Below are 23,199 nucleotides of genomic sequence, written 5' to 3' on the forward strand. Positions count from 1 at the left end.
CTAAAACTAAGGGCATCCCTCTTTCACACACTAATTAAGGACAGGCCCAGAAGAGGCTGGTATACCTCATTGCTGCAGATTTTAACAAGAAGAAATACAAAGGTAGACTTAAAATTAAAAGCAATGCTCCTTCCTGAGCAGTGGTTTCAGTGCTTCAGAGATTACAAGCCAGCCCCGCTCTGCGTGTCAGCAAGCCTTTCCAAAATAATGAGCTTGCTTCCGTCCCAAGCAGCTCCTGTTGCACTGGAGAAATGAGCAGAAAGGTATTATGGGCTCACACTCACCAGATGGATGTCCTGCTTTGTTCTCCGCTTACTGAAAACCCTACACATACAGTTGGATTATCTTCATTGTAATTCTAATCACCACCTCTCTGTTAGGGAAGGAGGGAGAAAGGGAGGGATCCTTGCCTCTGTCAGGAGAGCTAATTAAAAGTTGTGAGTCATCCAGACTTCTCCACACATTGGAAATGCTTTTGGAAGTTCAGGTAATCTCTCATTCTTGGGAGAACCTACTTAGTAAAAGAAAAATTAAGCAGGCTCCCCTTGGGCAGGGAACTGCAGGAGAACAAATCCATTTTCCCCAAGGGATGCCGCAGTGTGAATCATCGAGGTGCTTCAAACACATGCAAACCACTGTCTAAAGCAGAAAGACACATACATGTTCCCCAGCACAGCAACACAAACACTTCCTGTACACCTACACCATGCCAGCTTTTAAAACTCCTTCTCCAAGAGGCTTTTACATATGAATATATACATACAGTGCAGGGACTTCTGTTTTCCCTTGAAAGAACTCCTGACCCTTCTGGCTGGTACCCGGATGGTTAGGCACAAGCTCAAAGGTCTCAGAAAAGTCAGAGCCAGGAGGCTCATGAAAATCGACAGCTGGCAGCAGCGTGAGGTGCACGCAGTGCCCCAACTCCTCAGCCCCTATTAGGCACAGAGCAATCAGCACCGAGCAGCCGCCCGGAGGCACCCGGCCTCCCCAGCCCCACTGCGGTGGGAAGGAGCTGCCTGTGCTGGTAACGAGCTCTGACAGCTTCAAGTGGGATGAGGGTCAACCACACCAGCTGTGCAAGGACAGTGTGCAGGCAATGGGCCCCCAAACCCAGTGGGGATAGGGAGATCTGGGGAGAACCAATGCCACAATCTCTAATTCCTAGAGAAACACAGTTGTCTGAGATCAGTAGCAACAGACAGGCTACCCAAGGCATCAGCCAGCACACCGTTTTGGCAAAACAGTCAAGTCTGGCTCCTTTAAGTGTAGCACTCAGTCTGTATTTAGGATTTTGACCAGTCCCTGTCACTTAGAGGTGGTGGGTGCCTGCAGAGCTTGAGCCCTTGTGAAGGTCTACAGCACCCATGCATGTCCCAAGGGACAAGAAAGCTGTTTTCTCTTTGGTCATGCAAAAAAGCTTTAAAAAAAAGGATTACTTCTGCTGTCATCTTTCCAATGGCCAGTCCAGCATGTGAAGACTTTTTCTTCTCTTTCCCCTCCCCTTTTTTTTGAGAGACAGTTCAAGCTGACCCCCCTGGGGCCCTGTCTCTTCTCCTGAGCATTAGGATCACTAATGAAAGATGCAGTCAGGACTTTCCCTCCCGCCCCTTTACACGTTGCCGTGGGAAACTATGGTGAGCTGGACACGGATGCTGCTCTGAGGAAATGAAGTGCCTTGGCAAGGACCCTCACCTCAGACAGAGCTGCCATGCTGGGGCCCAAAGGGATGTGACTGCCCTGCTTGGCCATTCAGGCAATGTCACCACAAGAGCCCAGGACAAGAGTAAACCTCTGGACTGAGGCTGAATGTCCCACTGCCCTCCGGGGAAGATGCTGAGCTGCAGGGAAAAATATGTTTGTGGGCAAACACCACCAAACAACAAGGGAAAATGAGACAGACTGCTGCTTCCTTCCACCTGATCATTTTGGAGATTTGATTGGTACCATAAATCTGTTTGGATTCAAATTCATTTAGGCTTTGTTTCATGGGAACTCCAAAGGCCCTGGAGAACTTCTTGGCAAAAGAATGCTCCAGCTGATGTTCCTACCTTTCTACCCAAGGCACATCCAAACAAAAATTGACACAATTTTACCAAAGCCATCTACAAAGTAATTTTAACTGGCACAGCCTGGGCACCTGGACATTTGCAACCAGCCCATCCCAAATATACATTAGCCCTGACTTTTTGTTGTATGTGAAAACTTAGAAAAACTGGAATCACACTTTTGCAATGCCTAGTGAAGCCATGAATCCAGCTTGTGCAGTCTTGGTTTTCCTTGTCCTCCTTTTTGAATCCACGACATTCTCCTTGATGAAAGTTCACTGTGTCCCTTCCCTTTCTGACACCACCAAATCAGCACTCCTCTGAATGTCAGCAAACAGTGCAATCCTTGGTAGGGTGAGCTATGGTTTGGGATGAAAATGGGCATCATCCTGCCCACAGAGCTGGGCAGGGAATGCCATGCACTGCACTCAAAAGCCATGCTCCAAGATGAGCAAGGCAATTGAAGAAACACAAGCTCCTGCCCCTGGTCAGGAGCTCACAGGGATCAGCCATGACTTGATCTGGCAGGTTTGCTGTCCCTGTCCTTCCCAGGCACAGCAGGCAGGAAAACACTTGGTTTTTCCTTGATGAATAAGCACAGAAGAATCGAGAGCAGAGTACAATGCTACAGCTGAAGTATGCACACACTGAACTTCTCTGCTACTGCAACACCGCCACTCATTTACACATCAGCAGCCTAAAACTATCTCTTTTGTACACCCAAATTGATCTTCACTCTTAATTAGTGCTCTCAGTTGCAGTAAAATTTCATTTGTTTCTTCCAAATGTGGCCTGATCCATTGTCCCTCTCCCCTGACCTGTGAAAATTAGTCATTGAGCTCAGTGACAGTGGTAAGTGCAAAATGCAGCATCAAAGGGACATAATGGGGCCTCTTAGGACTGACAAAAAAACACCATTAATCAAGGCATGCTCAAGAGGTGCCAGCTTACTTAGGCATGTGAGTGGCGCAGGAGTGCGAGCCCTCCCTCAGAAGGCAGAATGCAGAGGGAATGCAGAGGGATGTGTGGGGGCAGGAGAACCCTCCCTGCCTTAGCTGCAGTCTGCCCCACACACCCAAGCACTGCTGCTTCATGGCAGATGGTCTCTGTTCTGTATGCCCCAGTCCCGGGCATTTGTTCACCTGCTATCCAACAGAGGTTATGGAGATGTACTTTTCCAGGCTGCTCCTTAGCTTGGAGAGCAGAAATGGAGCTCATCTTTAAAATGCTCTTTAAAGCTCTGCTTCAAGCTCGTCTGTGGCCTCTGTCAGGAGTGATGTACCGGTCAGACACCAAATCAGGAGGGAGATGTCAGCATCTGCTTTTCCAGAGCTAACACAAGAGTCTGCAGATTCACAGAGGTAAACACATGACAGCATCCATCCCGTAGCACCTTGCACAGACCCCCTTCTGTGATCCCAGAACCAAGCTAAGGGGGAAGACACAAACTGCACAAACAGACCAGAGAGCTGTGGTGCTGGGAAATTATACCAGGGATCAGAACCCAAGAGACCTATGGAGAAACCTGCACAGGTACAAAGATAGGCCAGCCCTGCAGTCAGTGAACCAGCAGCAAGGCAGCTGAAAGGGTAAGGGACCAATTTTAGCTGTTCTGGCAGAGGGAGTTTTAACATCAGAAAACCAAAGCAAAGAGGTAAATCCCTTCAAAATTCCAACCTCAGTAGCAAACAGTGTGTTTAAACCCTCTCCTGCAAATCCATGTCATTAAACAGAATAACTTGGACTCAGCAAATCCAAATGACTCTCACTTTCAAGGTCCTGCATTCAGAAGCCCACAATGGAGAACAATGAGGTGGGGAAAAAGCTGAGGATCTTGACGCTGCATTCAGAGGCCATCTGGTCCGGCCAGCACAGCCAGCGCTGGGAACGGGCAGCGTCGTGGGCTGAGATTTAATCCCAGCCACTTATTGGGCGACCTCAGGCGAATCGTTTGACCTCCTTTTGCCTCAGTCAACCCAACTGTAAAATTGGGTTTAAAGCAAGAACCTCTCTGAAAACCATATGCTGTGCCTACGAGGAGTGGGAGCAGACTCCCTTCCCAGCAACAGGGCTGCCATGGTGGGTAAAGCCAAAACCAGAGCGGAAGAGGAGGTGCATGGTCAGATCCAGCATCCCTTGATGTCAGGAAGCTCTGGCACCTGTGCAGGGACCCACCCATAGGAAGGGATTTGTGAGGTCTGACCTCACTCATATCACTACTGCGCCTGAAGGCCCCAAACATTTAAAGCAAGGTCCTCAAAACCCAATCTCAATGGTTACTCACTAGATCAAGAGCATTGATTGCTCTGGTGAAATGCTCCTCAAAATTGATTCCTACTCACAGTCTTGCCAATGAACAGCGGCAGAAAAGCAGCTCCTCTCTCACCTGGGCCCCAGTCTGGCCCCAGCACTGTGCGCTCCCCAGCACTTCTCTCCCTCAGAGAGAAGCAACAGCGCAGATGAAACACTGTGGCCAGCTAACCTGGGTCTCTGATAAACACAAAACAGCAGTTTGGCCCCCCAGGTGTTCACAGGAGTGTGCAAATCACGGCACTGACTGTAAACACATCTTGGCTTTAGAGAAGGGAAACTGAGGCACAGCAGGTACATGGATGTCACTGGCCACACCATAGCCAGCTGGGACCCTTGTAAGGCAAAATGAGAGTGCAAGCCATATAAGCAGAGACCTGCCCTCCTGACTAAAATAATACAGGAGAGTGGCCCAATACTTTGAGGAGAGGCTGGAGCAGAGCAGCAGGCTCTGCTCCAGGGTACAAGCACACAGGGCTGGGCACTGTGCTGTCCCCAGAAAACTGCCCATGCAGGTATCACAGAGCTTCAACCCACCTTAAAAAAAAAGCAGAGAACTGCCTCATACTGCAGGTGCAGGCTGCAGAGATGTCAGAACTTCCTCAGCTGTGCTCCAAGAGTTAATTGAGACAAATAACTCAACAGTGCTGCCATTAATGAAATTCTTCTGATATATTTCCCCTGAGCTTTCTATAAATGACTAAGTGACATTACTGCCTGCAGTGCGAACCCCCTATATGAGAGATAACGCTGCCGGAGCTAAGGTTGGCGCATCCACGTTAGAAGCCTTGGAAAGAAGTGCAAGATGATATTTAAATAACTATCACACTGCTAAGGAATGAGCAGCCAAAAGAAATATGGTCTTATAATATGCTCAAGTCTCAGGATGAATCCTGGCTGTTACATGCAGACGCTGAAATGCTGTAGGTGGTAGTGACAAACTCTTAATCCTGCAAATCTACTAAAATTCCCAGTCAAATCTCCAATTTTCCCCTGGTGACTCCTATATTTGTACATTTGTTTTGCAGCACACACAGGGCCAACTGTACTGCAACAGTACAGATGTGAGAGGCAGCGTCACGTGAACCAGCATGTCCTAGGGGCAGCCAAAAGAGCTGATGGAGGGAAATAACCCACTCACCCATCATATCCATCTCCTAGAAACCTCTCACAGTGTTTCTGCTTTACTTAATTTCTTTTGCTTTCATTTTTTTCCTTTAGTAATTCCTCATGGGTATTTTTCCCCTCTGAGACCTACTGCTGCAAGCCCAGAATTTGCTCTGGGCTTGCCATAAGCACTCAAAGCACAGACAATATAGAAACATCACTGGCATTAGGGCTGAGCCCTTCTGCTAAGCATTGGAGAAGAAAGGGCAATAAATATGAGCACAGCCACAACAGGGGCGGGGGGGAATCTAGCTTATGGATGGAGGAAACTTGGCACATTACACCAAGAGTTAAACTGCAATAAAATTCAAATGACCATTAGCAAAAAAATTCCTGGGAGTAACAGGAAGATGTCTCCAGAGCTGTAACTGACACCAGGGCAGACCTTTACCTCCAGCACATTTTGCACCAGTAAAACAAGGAGTCACAAAAGCATTCCACCTCCGACTGCAAAAACGGGTTAACTAGTCCTAAGCACAAGCCATAGGTGGGGCTCTGCTGACAACACAGATACTGTACAGGCGCAAGAGAAACGAACAGCAAACCCACGTGTTTAAGGTCTGCCTTGATGTTTTGAGCTGAGACTCGCAATCTGCATCCAAACAGTGGCATTGCCCAGGAAATACCTTGGTGACAACTTTGGTGCCACCTTATTTAAACCTTAATTTAAAATGCTAACTTCATAATGAGTGGAACAAAACTGTGTAAAAACATTTCCCACTCTAATCCTGGTTTGATCCCCCCCAGTATGGCCTTCTTTTGTAATTACATCCCTTTGTGATCTCACTCTAATGCCTTGTATTGTGACCCATAAAATAATCAGCCCCCTTTGTCTCTCCCTAATCCTTTTAGACTTCCTTCTTGTCTCTACACTCTTATAAATGCTGCCATTATTTGGGCTCAGCAGCTCTTCCCACCACCCCAGAGCCTGGAAAGGGGGCTGCAGGTTAAACCCTGAATATATTCTGTGCAGAGGAGCTGAAATGATGGGAAGATCTTTGCTGGTTTAAAATCTCTGTTGGATTCCCAACCTCCTCCCCTAGGCACACAGCTTGGCAGAGAAACCAACCTGAAAGTTTGCATATGAACCAACCCTCCCCACTTCTATATCTTGCTGATGACCTGAAGACCTTTGGCCTCGAGGCCAACAGTGGCCAGCGTGTTTGTGGGGACAGCATGCTTGTCCCCAGGCTGGGCAAGGGGAGCTGCTGCTGCTGTCTGCAGGGATCAATGCAGAGAGGAGTCACAGCATCTGCCTTGCCCAAGCTATCAATCCTGCCCTCCTGCTGGCAGGGTAAGTGCCATGGACAGCCACACACAGTGGGATGCAGAAGCAGAATTTGGGACAGGATGCAGAAGGAAAGGGGGTCAAGGGAGAAGAGAAGGGCACAGGGATGTGTGCTGCTATGCTTAACTACAAACCAGTCACCCTGCAGCAAGACACAGGGAAGAAAATGCCTTTACAAGCTCAGATCTGTCCAGAGTTATTATCAGGTCCTGCAGTACTTCAAATACTGGGCAGGTCCAATTCACCAAATTCAGGAAATCTCTTTGGCTGTAAATTGCACCACTGACTTAATTCCCCTTGTTCCTTTTTTTGGTGTGGGTTTTTTTGTTTGTTTGTTTATTGTTGCTTTGTTTTATTTTATTTTTTGGGGTTTTTTTAAAGCATCAGATCAAGCAGGGAAAATTTCTGCTCTCAGGCTGGATACATGCAAAGCCTGATCCGATACCCAGTTTGATGGTGATTTCCAATTAGTGGTAACTGCTTGCTATTGAGTGATATAATCAATGGGTCTTACTCCACTGGCTGGGCTGTGATTTATGATGATGTGGAGCCAGGTCCATCAAATTACAGCATTGGCAAAAAGAGCTGGAAATGCCACAAGATGACACGATCAGAGCAAGTGAGGCCAAGTTAAGCAAAGGGTGGTGATGAGAAGAAAGGTGGCTGTGCTCTGGGGAGCCCACCTTCCCAAAGAGTGGACTCTGGATGTTAAAATTGCTCAGAGGGTATCTTCATCCACAGAGAGCCAAAACATGCTCAGCTTCTGGCATGCATAGGGGAAATCCAGCTCCTCAGAGACCTGTGAAAACACAGCCAAGCGGTGCCTCCAGAGAACACTGACTAGGAAACTGATTTTAATTAAGACAGCTCGGAGTCATGCGAAACTATGAAACTGTCATTGAGAGACAGAAAAGATCTGTATTCAATAACCTGATCAGATTATAAAAACATGTTGCATTCCACAACCTTTTAAACTAACACACCAGGGTTTGAACAGACACAGAAACAGCAACTGAAAGAATTCCAACTGGGGTGTTAGGCAGAGGGTAGAAATGCTGAGGGCCTCCCTACTCAGCTCAGTCACATGTAGGCTTCTTGCACACTTGTGCTTGTTCAAAAAAAAAAGTTACACTACAAAAATATTATAAATGTTTTTAGCATCTGACCAGCCAGTCCACAAACCACCCAAGGTCCGCTTCCTTCCACTGAGTATCTTTGATTAACAGTGGCAACATACAGAAATACCCCAGAATTTAATGAAATCAATTTAACAAATTAATTTTTAGGAGGAAGTGTTTAAGATGCGCCCTCTTGGCGAGGAAACTGCCAGCACCTTGAGCCCATCAAGGGCTCACACACAGTGGCTGAGAGCAGCATATTCTTCCAGTTAAATTTTACTCAATGCCAAGTGTTGAAGTAAATTTGAAACATAAAAATATGATATCGAGCCCACATTTCCTGAATGCAAATATGTACATTCCTCCAAGCCAAGAAGATTATATTCCAAGCAATAATACAAAGCCGGGGTCTGTAACGGTGATACGAGACTAACAGCCTGCCTTTGAAGACAGCGAAAAGTGCAACAGAGCTCTCGAGGGGCTCCGCTCTGTCAGATCTCTTTTATTCCTCTGTAGCATGGCCTTGATCAACTTTCAAGATTTTTGTTTGTGAAAGGTTTTTATTTCTCCTTTGCTTTTGTGTTCAGATGTCAGGCTCAGAGGGAAGAAGAGATCAGCACTGGGATGAGGTTTTACCCACTGGCAGTGTTTACTCTGCTCCGTAAAGGTCTGCTTAGCGCTTGGGTTTTTTTCCCTTCCAGGCAGCCAGTACCCATTCCTTCGATGCAAAGGTCCCTAAAATGGGGATAATTACCCTTCTCCTTTGACTTGCTGATTGGGACTTGGAGCAAGAAAAATCACTGTCTCTTGTGTATAACCACCCTGAGACTTGGGGGCTCAGCATACAACAGTGATTCATTCTCAGGAGATTTCATCTACGATTAAGCAGAGTCCTAAGTGCAAGTGTGTGTTCCTGTGGCTCAGGCACAGCAGGGGAGCTTGCCCTGAGCAGCAGGTTACATTTACCCACAACATCCTGTTTTATTCCCATTATCTGCATGCACCTGTGGATCAAGGCTGGGGGGGAGGCCCTGTTTGTGCTGACTTCATGCAGACCTCTTCTCAGGGCTGGCAACAAACCAAGCCTGAAGCTAGAATAGAGTCCAGAGTGTTTTCAACATGATCCCTTTTTCATTTTGATTCACGTGAAACTACAGCTACAAAAGGAAACACTATTCAGGGACACACAGCACATCACATACATATTGATGCAGGAGCCAAGATAACAGTGTTTATTGACAATCCACAATCTCAAAGGTAATTCCTCTGGCTCTCATGTCTCCAGTTTACAGGTCCTAGAAGTTTGGCATTGTGCTTGTGCATGAGACGGCTTCCAGCTCATAAATGCCAGAGCCATTCACCAAAAGTGCTCCAAGGTTTAGCACCACAAGACTGACAAGTCTGAGATCCAGCTGCTAATCTGGCAAGGCCCCAAAGCCCTTGGCTCCTGGACAATGTCACTTCTTACACTCCTGAAAAGCTAGGTTTGCAGATGGCCACTTCATGTACTCAGGAATTGTTATGCACAAGGGCTGGAGTGTTCCTTTGGTGGGCTGCCAGCCGGCCCTGGCACTGCGGGGAGCGGGCAGCAGCGTTCCAGAAGGCCCCCCAGTTTGGAAAATGCAGACAAGACCTCAGCCCCAGACTTTGCCTTAGACTTTTCCTGCTTTGCAACAAAAAATCATGGTAATATTTGCAATTGCAATAGAAGCATTAGTAAGTTGCTTGCACAGAAAGAAGAGCAGGAGCCAAACAAGCTGGAGAACCCTTCAGGAAAACTTAACAAACCAGTGTTCCGCCAGGTCTTGTGGCTGTACCACACACCCATCCTCACACTCACATAGAAATTACATCCAGCAGCAACTTCTGGTTGGATGCAAAAAGGATCAGTGGCTGCACTCCCAGAGCCCCCAGTCAGTCTGTGGGCAAAGAAAGCCACCAACACAAGAGGGATAGAAACCCCTACAGACCCCCCAGCTCTGCTGGGTGTCAGTCCTGGGACAAACACCAACCACCAACCAGAGCTGACAAGGGAGAACCAGGAGAGCCAACAGAACTGACTGCTCTGGCCAGGGCAAAGCAATGGGATAACGTCAGGTAGTGTGCAGAGCTGGAGTCACAGCCTGCCCTGGAATTCTTCCTCCCCCACCTTTAAATTTCATTCCCTCACTGGCATTTTCATCTCTCTCCTCCTCCAGGCTCCCCCATGAGACAATCTGTCTGGTGTTGTTAGCCTTGCCCCCAAAGGCACTGCCACGCCGGGTAGTAAATAAGACCTTGCTGCCTCTACACTGCCAGCATTAAATAACAAAATGAAAGATACCATGACCTTCAGGAGGTCTTTGCCTATGGTTTGGGAAGTGCTGCCTGCCAAGCAGAGCCCAGCTGTGCTGCACAGCAAAGGAGCTTCCAAACTCACCACAGGAGATACACAAACCACAGACTACTTCACCACATGATTTTAGTGTAACTTACCCCTCCAACACAGAGAATTTGCTGTTGGAAGGTGGCTTTTAGTCTTCTACCCAAGAAAGCTGATGAGCTCTTCTTTCATATTTGGACAGCTACACAGATTAGATGCCAGCCAAATTTTCACACCAGCTCCAGGGTTTTTCTCTCTCCCCTCTCTTTAATCCCCGCTCCATGAAAACACAGCACCCACCATGCTGCCCTCCTGCTTCCCAACAAAGCCAGTGCCCCTTGTGGGATTGTCCTGTGAGGTGGGGGTGGGACAGTGTCCGTACTTACTTGCTGCCTGAATCTTTGCCTTCCGGCTCACCAGCAGCCCGTAGTGGTTCTGTGCCATGCAGTCATACTCGCCTTCATCTGAGGACCCATCTCCCCGGACCCTCTGGAAGCGGGAGACGTAGAGAGACCCGTTGGCCAACATAAAGGCATTTTCACTGTCCACGATCATCACGCCATTCTTCCGCCACGTGATGGTGATGGGCTGGATGCCCTCCACCTGGCAGTAGAGGATCAAGGGTTGCTCCTGCACAGCTATGTCATCACTAGGCTCCACAACAAACGCCAGCTCAGAGGAACGGCCAAAATCTAAAATGCAGAGAGTAAGGCAGAGTCAGCAGCACGTCCAGGAGCAGTAGCAGGAGTCAACTGCTATGGCAGGAAACAGGATGATGGAAACATTTTGAATGTGCTACAAAGTGCAAGTGTTTCCAAGAAACACAAAACCCACAGGCACGCTTTACCTCCCAAGAGTCTCTGAACGTTGGGGTGCAATTTCTTAAAGCACAACCACAGGCAAAGTCCTTCAAGGCTGCCTCTGGAGACTCCAGTGAAGGGGACAATCAGGCACACCCCTCCAGCAGCTTGCCAAACCCCAGCTCCACTCCATACTGCCCTGAAGATTGCCTCTTCACCTCCCATTGCAGGTGTGCAGCATTAGACAATTAAAACTTGCACAAACATAGGGCATCATCCATTCCCAGCCCAGGAGCAGAAGTGCACACCAGTGCTGGAAAGCTATTCCTCTCCCCACATAACCAGGCAGAGGGGCTGTGCCGTGCCCCAGATCCGTTTGCAGCACAGCCGGCAGGGGTGAAGGGGGGATCAGCAGCTCCGGATCCAGACCATATTGCCACCGGCATCTTCCCGACACTTCTCCCGCTTAGCAGAGCAGGAGGCTGTTTGCCTCTCGCACACAAGACCGTGCCCTTCTGTCGCTTTGGTCTCTCTCACACTGTAACAGGCAATGCATGGTGCTATTCAGCCCTTAATGAAGAGCAAGTTAAGCACCAAAATACAAATGCACAATGTTCTGGCTCAGCCGCACAAAAGGTTTCTTGCAAAGCAATTACGCTAAACGATGTCCACGAGAGATAAGTTATTGCAGAATTTGTACCAACAATAGGCAAACCCTCACTTCCAATAACACAGATCCGTCCTAATTTACTTCTTTTGCCATGAGAACATTTAAACACTGTGTCTTTGGCACGTTATGCTTCACTTGGTCACAGCACACCTTTTGAGGCTACAATTTGCCCTGTAGTCATGATCAGACACTACAGAAGATGACAGAAATAGAACTATTGCTTAAAGATTGGCCAAAATATATGCAGACATGAAAGATAAAAAGAGACCAAGAAATGAGAGTTATGTAGATATTTGAAGGCTGTAAATGCAGGGATGGAGGTGAAATGGTTTTTTTTTAAAGAGGAGCAATGGTGAAGAAATTCCAGCAGAGTAAGAAAACTACAGTTTCATCCAAATATGGAGAGAGCCTCTCCAACAGTTCACTTCTGCACTGGCCCTTCAAGGTGGGGGTTTCCCAACCTGTGATACAGCTTCTTTCCTCTTTCACAGGCTCAGGGGAACCAACTCCACAGATACTCTCAGAATTGGGATGCACACAAGCAATATCTCTTGCCAAACACCAGCCACAGCACAGGCTTTGTAATACCTGTTCCTCACACAGACCCCACCAAGGACCAGATCCCCCCACACTAGGCTCAAAAGCAGGGTGGAGGGCACACTGTTAATGCATAGTAAGAATAACAGAGATGAGAAGAGGCAGTTACACTAAAGAAAGAGAAGGAAAAAAGTCTGTCTTTTCAGCTCTGCAAACCCAGTGAGATTTTTTTTTTCTTTCTTTCTGTAAATCCCCACTGCTTTCTACGGCAACTTAAATTGGATTACGGGGGATAAACATTGAGTGCAACCTGAGCCGAGGCAGATGGACGAAGCAGACAAAGACAGCAGTGGTACTGCAGGGCCAGGCCAAAGGTACTGCCAACGAGGTATGAGTGTGTGTAAGGAATGGACAAACCCCACTTAGTGACAGGCACCTAAAACACACACTTTATTAACCCATTAAGTCTTAAAATGTCAGGCTAGCTCCAGCCATCTCGGTGATCTATCGCTCACTGTGACTCCTTTTTTATGAGATAGCCCTGGGGTCCTCTCAGCAAGTCAGACTGCAGCCAGCACAAACCCATCAATTACTTTTTTTTGGTGAAAATTAAGGAATTAGATGAATGCTCTGCATTTTTCTGCAAAGTGGCCAGAGTCTCAACACCATGCTGGGGCCCCTTTCCCTGGCGAGTTAGGTAGGATAAGGACCCTTGCATCCTGATGCTGCGCCAAGAGGGACTTGGGACTCCAGAAAATTGAAGATTTCAGGATTTAGCCTAATGCGCAATCAGAAAAAAATCCATAATTAAATGAATGCCCCATCTTCCCCCAGCACCCCTGTACTCTTAGATAAAACAGCTTATTATTATATGTACAATAAAAGGAAGAATCAACATAATTACATGCCCTTCCTACAATTGCTGTCATTATAACAACCATCATTAAGGCCTGTGATTGGAGATAATCATGTTTGCCTCCATAAACATTCGGTCTGCATCCTCACTCCAGGCTGCTCGAACTGCCGGAGTGATGATGCTTGTGATTAGGACTGGGGTCCTCAGACACTTGCTGGAGTGGGGACAGGCACTGGGGTCTCCTTGGGCTGCACTCAAGAGCAGACTGTGCCTTGAGGTGTGACACTGTGCAACTGGTTTGTCACCTGTAGACACCTTGAAATGTCCAGAAGCACCCAAATCCCAACACAACTCAGGTTTTTCGCATGGGATGCTTATTAGACCTTGAAGAAATCTTGCGGCCTCCTTCCTGGAGTTTCAGAGCCAGGAGACCAACTAACCAGATGCACGGGGAGAAGCTAATTCACCCCACCTGGGGATCGGGAGAAGCCAAGCTCTGTCTTTTAACTGTCTCAAAGGCAGACTCTGAACACAGAGCCATTTTTTCCCAGGATGCTCAGGATGAGAGACAAAAGGACAGATGCTCCTAGAGGAATCTCCATAGTGGGACAAGAAGATTCCTGGTGTTTGCTCTAGAGATCAGCTCAGAGGAGCCAGAGGGAGAGCATAGACAGGATAAGGAATGGGATAATGGTGGGAGAGAGGAATCCACCCAATTCCATCAGCATAAAGATCTGATTGCGGTTACCAGTGAGGCACAGAAATGATGCTGCAAAGTTGGAAGTAAACGACACTCCAAAGGCATATGGAAATAGTAAAAGTGCAATTAATTGGGAGATAGCAAGGAAATTGCTGAGGCTGTGCACATTCACACAGGGAGTCTGAAAACCCAATCCCTCTCCAATAGCTGGCTGTGTATCCAAACCCCTCTAATCCCACACAACATCCCAGGTACCTCCAAAACAGACTGCAAGGCATCACGGCTCACAGGCACTCCCTGCTCAAGGCAGGAACTGTACAGCTCTGCTCGTGGCAGCTCAAGTTTGCAGTTGGAGCTGGGGCGTCAGGCAGGCAGCTGAACAGCCCGCTTGTGTCGACGCCGGCAGCGCGTGAGGGAAAACTGCTTGGCTTTCTGCAAAGGGATGGAGGGAGGAAGCGTGATTAGCTCTGACATAAAGGCCACAAGAAAATTACTGGAATCCTCATTCTACAAGTCTCCTTTTGAGAAACATTTACCATCTCCCTGAGCAATATAATATGTGACTATATGTGCAAATATTTAACAAAAACTACTTCCCCTATTGATCAAGCAAACCAGGCATACTCAGAGAAACCAATTAGCACTTGTGCTTTTGAACCAAGAGATTTATTTAGTGCTGAGAGAAAGAACTTCGAATTAATGGGAAGCTTAAAAGACTCTTTGAAGTACATTTAAAAAAAAATAAGTTTAATTATTTTTTACTTGACACTGTGATGCACATTCAGGGCTTCAAAAGAACCTTGCTTATACCACTGTATTGTCTTTTTCCATTTGGGAAACATGATTTTGGCTTCCCCTCCTGTGCTTCAGTGACTAATGTCACCGCTCTAATTAGCAGTGCCATCCATGGCCAAGGACCTCAGTCACATCCTGGCTCATCCTCCTGGACCCCATCCAGACCCACAGCCAGCAAGGCCATCCCTGCCCTGGGAGCACGTGGTCCTGACAGATGAAGCCCATATTATTACTCCTGTTCTAGAAAGGGAACATTAATCACAGAGGGATGAAATAAGCTGCCAACAGCCCGCTCTGAGCTTGTGGCAAGGCGAGATATTGTGGGAGTAGTTGGGTCCACCCCGCTTTTCCTGCTGCAGCATCACTGGGAGCACTGCTGGGGAGACCAAGGTAGAACAAGCTCCTTCCTCATCTCACCAACAGCATGACATCCACCTGCAAATTGCCTCATATCAGCACAAATTTGCCCCCTTCTGATTTATTGTGTTTACTCCCAACATAACACAGCCTTAATCAGCAGCATAGCCACCACCAAGGATAACCACTCCAGTCCTGCTCCAATAAAGCCAAAAGAAGATGTGCAGGACCAGAGGATTTTAGTGGGATTTCATAGGTGAGTATCAGGACCAGAAACCTGGATGCAGATTGGGCCATGAACATGAAAAATAGCTCCTGTTTTTCCAGTGGTGGGTTGTTTTTCATTCAAATCCTTCTGCAAATGGAAGGATAGGGAAGGAAGAGATATATGGACCTGAAAGATGTTTTCCAACAGATTATAACAAGCTTCAGGCTGATGAAATTGGCAGCCTAAAAATCCAGCTGGTGCCCTCTTAAATCTCCTTGAGCCTGACCCAGACCCTAAGGAGAAAAGCACTGCACTGCAGTAAAGTGCAAATTGGCTCTTTAGGGCATCCAGAAAATTTACATTTAAAGAAGAGGAGAATAGGCTGTAATAGGCCCCACATCTTGCTGGCAGTAAAGTTTACTAGCTCAGAATTTTTTATTCCCTTTCCTTTTGGACGGGAGGTTATATAAAGCGATTTTTCCATCAGGGAGCATAAACCACATCCACTCGTTAAACGATTGCAGGAGGTCTCTGACCTCCTAACAGACAGGGATAACACAACCTCTCAGCCACCTGATGGAGAGCCCAAAAACACCCAGCATTGCTGCCCTCACTGGGGACACCAATTTTAGCTGAGGAAGGCAAGGAGCATGAAGAGCCAAAGAAGTTGCCCCAAATAATTTTCAGATGTTTGAGACCAGACTGAGCAAATCCCAGGAGGTTGCATGTTGAACACTGTGGAAGCTGGAAGCATTCACAGCACAAAGAGCCTTTCTAGGACAAGCCCCAAGTCCTTGTGGGCTCCCCCATATCTAAAGAAGGCGGGATAAAACCTGTTGGTATAGCTGGAAAGGGCAAAGACCTTTCCTGAGCTAATTACCCACAGTAGCTCCATCCACAGCCAGGCATCCTGAGAGCATGGCAGCAAGCCATGGGTAGGATGCACTGTTATTTGCATTCCCCCTGTATTTCACAGGCCTGAACAGATCACAGCCCCACCACAGAGAGCATCAGCGACACAAACACAGAGCAGGGGACAACCGTGCACAAATAGAAAGCAAAGGCACAGGCAAGATGGGAAATGCTGTGCCAGAGCCAGGGTCCTGCAGGCTTCAGCTCCCAAGGCTGCTCTAACACAGGAGAGGGGAACAGCTGGTTCATTCCCTGACCCTGCAGGAAAGCAATCAGGGAGGTGGCTTGTCCCCACAGCTGGGCCCTTGCACAGATCCAGCATGAAATGGACTGGCCACTCAGTGAGTGATAGTGCCCGTGGATCAGAGATGGTGGCTGGCATGATGGCACAAAGCTGCCAAAAGAGCCACAGGCATCTTGGCATCACAGTGCCAAACCCCACCAGCCAACACAGCCCTGCCACCAAGCCCTTGAATTTCAGCTTGAGTTCTGGCAGGCAGGGATGGCATGCAAGGAAAGGGAAGGGAAGGTCTTTCTGCAGGAAAGTTAGTGTGCACATGACAAACTTTGAAACTCTTAATTGTGTCCAGGGGATACAATTAGTATCAATACAATTACAAAAAGCAAACTCAGCACTCTCCTCCCTGCGATTCGCTCTGCCTTGTCACCTCCCACCCTGAAATTTAGGATGGAGGAAAACATCTTGTTCTTCTCAAGGAGCTGAGCTCTGCATGGATCCCTGCTTGCTCCAAAACCAGCGCCTTGAAACACGAGCTCTTCTCTCTCTTTTCACATACTCTCAGGTTTCAGCAGAAACGACCCTTCTGCAAAAGCATCTTCACAGCTCAGCAGAACCATTCACCACGACCCACATCCCCTGACTTGCCATCAGCTTCATCAACACAATCTCATGTGCAAGAACAACAAAAAAAACCAGGTAGCAAATCCTTGACTCTGCTCTGAAACTCTGGTTTTAAATTACCAACACGGGGCAGGTCTGGGTTGTTAAGTGACTGGGCTGCTCTCGAGTGGAGGGTGTGATACAACGGTGACATCTGATACAATAGTAAGGCCAGATCAGTGTGCTCTGTGCTTTCCTCCCGCACTCGCCTATTGGCCGCTCTCTTCTCCTAAAGTGCAATTATTGACATGTTCCCCTTCTTAACCATCAGTTTTATAAGCTTGCCCATGACTCCTGAACATATGTAAACAATTATTTTTATTTTCTTGCAAAACCTAAATGTTGGATATTCTTTTGGATAAGCAGACTCCGGTAGATTTTCATGAGCCCTGCTACATAATTTATTAGTTTCTAAACTCTGTAAAACTAAAAGCTCCACTAAAGTTCAAATAAGTTTGTGATTTCAAAATAATTTTGAACGGACAATTCCTGTTTCTGACTAATGTTGCACAATTGATTTAAATGGGAATTCTTAATTCTGCAGAGGTAGATTCTTGCATTGTTTTGTTAGTTAAATAAAAAGACAATATCATGGGCCAGAAGCCCAGGAGTGCAAATCATGAAATATTGTGGGGAAAAGGGACTGAGAAAAAAGCATCTTCTGTCCCAGATGTGCTGCAGACTGCAAAATTAAGTACATGATCTGCTCATCCCATGGCTTTGGAGCAGACTCTAAGGGTCTGTGAAGCAAGGGGCTGTCATTGTGTGAGGTCACTGCTTGGCACTTCACAGGCTGTGACACAGGACCCTTAAGAAATAAGGAAATCAGAAATAAAAAAGTTCAGGCGGACAGAAAGAGGGAGAGAGACTTTCTCATTTGCACAAATAAAATGAGAGCAGTTTTGCAGCTCTCTGCCAGGCAGTGCTGCAGCCCCTGCCAGGCTGACAGCACATGGGCCAAACCTGGGATTGAACAGGATGGAAAGGAGTGGGGAGCCAAGATGTAATCCTGGATTTGGAGCTCTCTGCCCAGATCCTCTCCCCTGGAACCCTCTGCAAGCTCCTAAGTGAGCATGGGAACTTGTTCTGTGCCAGATCCAGTGCCTGACAGGTAACAAGAAGAAGCCCAATTACACCAGTTTAATAGTTCTAGCTCCCTTCTCAGGGGGTGGTGGGGCAGATTAGAAGGGGAACAACCTGTCCTGTTGCCCCCTCTCTCACCTTGCTTTATACACTTCCAAAGTTTACTTTTGGCACCATGATGGCCCCAGCAAGTACCTGAGTGCCACGAGCACAGGTGGCTGCACACTCACACCCCCGTGCCAGCTTTGCCCTGAGCACAGGTCCCAAAGGTGGAGCACGCTGACACGGCTGTGCAACGCCCGCCCCCTTTCATGGGCTGCCTGCTACCTCCACGCGGGAAAACCACGTCCTGAGATTCTCCTGTTGAACTCCCGAGAGAGACGAAGCCCAAACGTGGGCTTGAATTTCATACCGAGTCTCTGAGTGTTACTGGGGAAATGATACCTGATACTCTCTATGTATATTAAGAAAAAAGACAGGGTATTACACCAATTTAGTAGAAAGCAATCCTTTTTTTTTTTTGTCTGAAAAAAGACAACAAAGCCATACAGAGTAGAAATTAGTGAAAGCTTATAGCTTCAATAATTTAGAAGTTAAGCCTACTTAAACATAAATGACGATGCTTAATTCCAAGGCTGTTACTGAGCAGAGCTGGGCAGCCTCTCGTATCCTATGCCTGCCTTTGAATGCCGGGCTCAGCAATAACAGACAAAAGCTGTCCACCACCCAGAACAAAGAGCTCCAGGAAATTAAAAAAAAAGAAAAAAAGAAAAAAAGAAAATACTGTCTCGCTGCTGAGCCCACTCCCGCAGGCTGACCAGCAGCTCCCAGTGCTTGGTTCACAGTCGCCAGACCAGCATTTTGGGGAGTTTGAAACCCACAGGGCTGGGAGTGGAGCATCGTGTCCCGCACAGCGCGGCACTACTCCCACACAGCATCCCCGGCGAGGCTGCTCCGGTGCTGACTGACACTGACGCGGGAGCATTTATTGAACTCAGCAGAGCACACAAACACGTTACCTCGGTGTTAACCACGCCGAGAGCACAGAAATCCACCGAAAGGGGGAAAAAGCCGTCAGAACCAAAAAACTTTGAAAGTGTAGCCAAACACTCCTCAGCAGGGTCAGCAAAACACATCCCGAAGTCAGGAGCCACTGACCCGCCAAGGCGCAGCATAAACAAACACACGGGACAATTTAGACAGCAGTAGGGGATAACCTAGCCACAAATTCAAGTTGCTAAAGTTCTGCTTTCAAGTATTCACTTATTTTCCTTTCCTCCATCCAAAAAAGTGAAAACAAAAAACAATCAAAACAAAACCTCTTAAACCATCCTCATTGTACTACTCAGGAATCTTAACATAATAACAAGACCTGCTTCATTACATCCACTTCTCAGATAATTTCTATTTTCCGCGAGTTCCACTGCTTCTCCTCCTCGCGCGGTTGCTACGGACCACGTGGCGAGATTTATGATACGACTAACCCACAGCTTTGCTTTCTAAACACCCTAGCAGCTAATCTTTGATAAATCTATCACACACTTTTCTCCCTCTGACCATGCTGGGCTGCTTACAGGGCTTTTATAAATAATTCACAGAATAGGCACAGAATGGTTTGGATTGCAAGAGACTTTAAAGACCATCTCGTTTCAATCCCCCCGATATGGGCAGGGACACCTTACACTAGCCCAGGTTGCTCATTTCCTACGTTTCCTTATCTAGAAGGTTGTTAAAGAGAGACCAGAACAGGATGCACACGGATATTTTGCTGCAGAACAGCATCTTTGTCAGACTAGAGCCATGCATCACCAGTAGAAGAAAAACACTGGCATTTGTCCGCAGGACATGTGCGCAGTAGGTCCAGGGAAAGCCCTCTTTTGATGTTTTGTAGTCCGGCCAGGTGGACTGTGCTACCAATGCGGACAGAGCTGGCGTTACAGGAGAGCACAACATACTTGTAGGTCTGAAGTTGCTCGTCCTCATCCCTGCAACTTGTCTCCCAACATCTCTGTCGTTATCACAGCCTTTGCTGACGAACGCGACGCGTCCGTCGGGTGCTGCCTCCCGCTCCCACCCGGCGACGATCCCGGCGGCTCTCACGATCCAGGCACGGGTGGATGGCCAGCCACGCCACTGCCCCGGCAGCCACCACACCCCTCCCCAGAGGCAGCGGTGGGGGCTCCGGCTCCACAAACACCACCGTCCCTCCCTAGAGCCCCCGCACAAGGGGTTTCCAACTGGAAGCTTGGGGAGCACTTCGGAATGGGCTGATGCGGGACTCTGCAGCCCCAAGCCATGACCCCTGCTCGCCCTCCCGGAGGAACGCGCCCCGTTCCCACGGAGGGATGCTGACCCGCGGGGACCCCCACGCCTCACCGGGGGACACACGCGGAGCTGCTCGGCCCCGTTCAGCCCCCGCGGCGGCCCCGAGCCACGGGGAAAAGCAGAGCGCGGGGCTGTGAGTGACCGCGGACGAGCGAGGGGAAACGGGACTAGCGGCGGGGATGGCGACGGACAAGGGGACGAGCAATGCCCTGGCCACCTCGGGGGTGATGAGGGGACGCGAAGTGCTGGAAGGACGGACGGACGGAGCGGCCGCGGGGAGCGGCGCTGGTGCCGGGCGCGGCGGCGGCAGGTCCATGTCCGCGCCCCCGCCCGCTCCCCCAGCCCAGCCTGGCTCTTACCTCCGCGGCAGACAAGCAGTAGCAGCCCCAGCAGGCAGGCGGGCAGCGCGGAGCCCGGCGGAGCCATGGCATCCCGGGCGGGCGAGCTCGCCTCCTTGCGCCCCACGGGGAGGGAGCAGCCCGCCGGCAGAGAGGGAGGGAGGGGAGGAGGGAGGGCGGCCAGGCGAGAACCACCCCCAGCTGTGGGGCGGGCGGGAGTGGGGTGGGGGGGAAGGAAAGGGAAAAAAGGGGAAAAGCGGCTCTCAGCGGTGCTGCCCTCGGCGCGAACACGCCGCCGCGCCGGGCGGGCGGGGGGCGGCGCTGAGGGAGCGGGGCCGCCGGCGGGCGGGGGGCGGGCGGGCAGCGCCTTGCGCCATCTTGCGCATTCGCCGGGGCGCCGGCAGCGCTGGCCGGGCTGAGAGGCGGGGGCGGCTTCGTGAGGGGCCACTCCGCTCCCGGGACCCGCGGGGAGTGTGCAGGGAGCCTCGTGGGTCTGCCTTCACCGGAGCCCCCTCACGGCACTCCTGTCACAGAGCTCCCGTCACAGACCACGTCTCAAAACCCACTCACGGGTCGAGCCTCACAGATTTCCCCTCGTGTCTCGCTCACCAGAGCCCCTTCGCGTTTTTTCCTTCACAGGATACCTCTCTTCAGAACCCGCTTCGCGGGGCTCCCGTCACCAGTGCCACCTCACGGAGCTACCCCACCGAGGCCCTGTCACCGGTGCCCCCTCACGGGACTCCCGTCACTGAGGCAGCCCCACAGGTCTCCCCTCACCAGAGCTGCTTCAGGAGTCTCCCGTCACCGCTCTCCCCTCGTGCGTCTCCCTCGCCAGAGACCCCTCACGGGTGTCCGCTCCCTGTCACCGGAGCCCCCTCACGGATCTCCCCTCGCCGTTTTCACTTCCCCGGGCTCCCTTCACGGAGCTACAGGGATTACAGGGACACATCAGGGACGGCCTTCCCCTCACCGCGGCAACCTCGCAGGAACGCAGAAGAGCCTGGCTTGTCCCGCCTCTGTGCTCCTGATTTTAATGCTATCCTAAGTGACTCGCCCGAGTCAGTAATGCAGGTGTTGGACCAGCCTGCTCACCCTGGAAGGCGCCCCAGTGAGGAAGGACCCAGTAAGGGTTGACTCTGCTCCTAAATCCTGCCACAGCAGGATAACTTGACTGCCCTCCTGGCATGAAAAAAGGATAACGTGTTCTTACATGGGGCTCTCAGCCCCTGTGCCCACGCAGTATCTTCTGCCTTCCAACTGATCCTACCCCGTCCCTTGGCCTATGTTCTCCACAAACATAACTCATATCATCACTTTTAGCAGCAAAAACCATCTCTGCAAGGATAGCTCAGTGTTTTGTGGTGTTTGCTTGGCAAAAAGGAACTAAAATGAAATAAAAGTCAATCCTAACTAATTTCTTTCTTCAGACTAAAACCAGATTTTGTGGACTGGGTTACTAAACCCTGTAACCATTCCTAGAAATCTGGTGAAAAACCCTTTGTGAAGAGGAGCAATGTGAGGCTCCCCTGGATGGTGCGTGTACCCTTGAGCGTGTTGGAGGCAGCTAATGAGGAAAGAAGACGTCACTACATCTGCTCCACATTAAAGCTTCCTTCATCTAGCAGAGGGTTGAGCTGTACGAGGCTCCTTTCAGCTGGGGAAGAATTTGCTCTGGCTCCACCAGCCTCTCGGTAACATCTGAATTTCTGTGCTGTCCCTGACCTTTTGGCACCAGCCGTGCTCTTGCTCCGACTCCCTGGCTCCTGCCATGGGGCCCCATCAGCATTTATGTAACGCTTGAAGCCATCATGGACTTGTGGCTGCTATTACTGAGGATGGCTTGTGGGAACTAATAATTCCAAGAGAAATTGAGCACGATGTGCTTGACAGGGCTGCTTTCCCTGTGAACCACAGATTTTGTGTGCTTTTGCTGCCAAGTGCCCTGGCAGAACCCAGGGGCTGGGGGAGGTAGGTACATGTTTAGGGTATCACCAACTTCACCCCCACACCTTGCAAATGACACTGGTGACAGCACTGGTGGCACATTCAGAAATCATCCACTACTCCAAACAATAGGACTTATATGAAAAACCGTAAGATCTTTCAGAGAATAGGCAGGTTTGGGGCTTTTGGAGCCACCTAAGAGCAGGAATTCAGAGCACTCATGTTTTTCTACGCTCTGTAAGCATGAAGGCTTAGAAAAGTTGCTTTGTACTGGAGGCAGGAATTTGCTTATCACACTGTGAGTAGAAATCAGAGCCTTTGGAAAAGCAGCAGGTTTGTAGGAGTGACGGTGTCCAGCCCAAACTGAGGCTCCAAACCCTTTCCTGCAGAGCAGTCAAAGGGTTTCCTCTGTCCCCCTTGCTGCTGAAGGGCACAGGATCTGTCCATCTGCCCTCCCTCTCCACAATGCCCTCTGAGGGCATC

The 23,199-nt window shown here is 49.3% G+C and overlaps 1 protein-coding gene across 1 annotated transcript in view; it reads right to left on the bottom strand.

The window, feature by feature from the left end:
• IGDCC3 (immunoglobulin superfamily DCC subclass member 3) overlaps window positions 1–20,913 on the bottom strand; it is a gene marked incomplete at its 3' end in the record, with an annotated part of 94,544 nt that extends 73,631 nt beyond the window's left edge. The window contains exons 1-2 of the mRNA XM_084213902.1: window positions 20,794–20,913; window positions 10,677–10,982 (exon numbers count right to left, since the gene is read on the bottom strand). Coding sequence (XP_084070028.1) covers window positions 10,677–10,982; window positions 20,794–20,860 — 373 coding nt within the window. The 5' untranslated portion in view covers window positions 20,861–20,913. The remainder of the gene's footprint in view (window positions 1–10,676; window positions 10,983–20,793) is intronic.
• Window positions 20,914–23,199: the final 2,286 nt, after the last annotated feature.

The sequence above is a fragment of the Fringilla coelebs genome (assembly GCF_963513975.1).
Source record: "Fringilla coelebs genome assembly, chromosome: 12".
Lineage (NCBI taxonomy): Eukaryota > Metazoa > Chordata > Aves > Passeriformes > Fringillidae > Fringilla > Fringilla coelebs.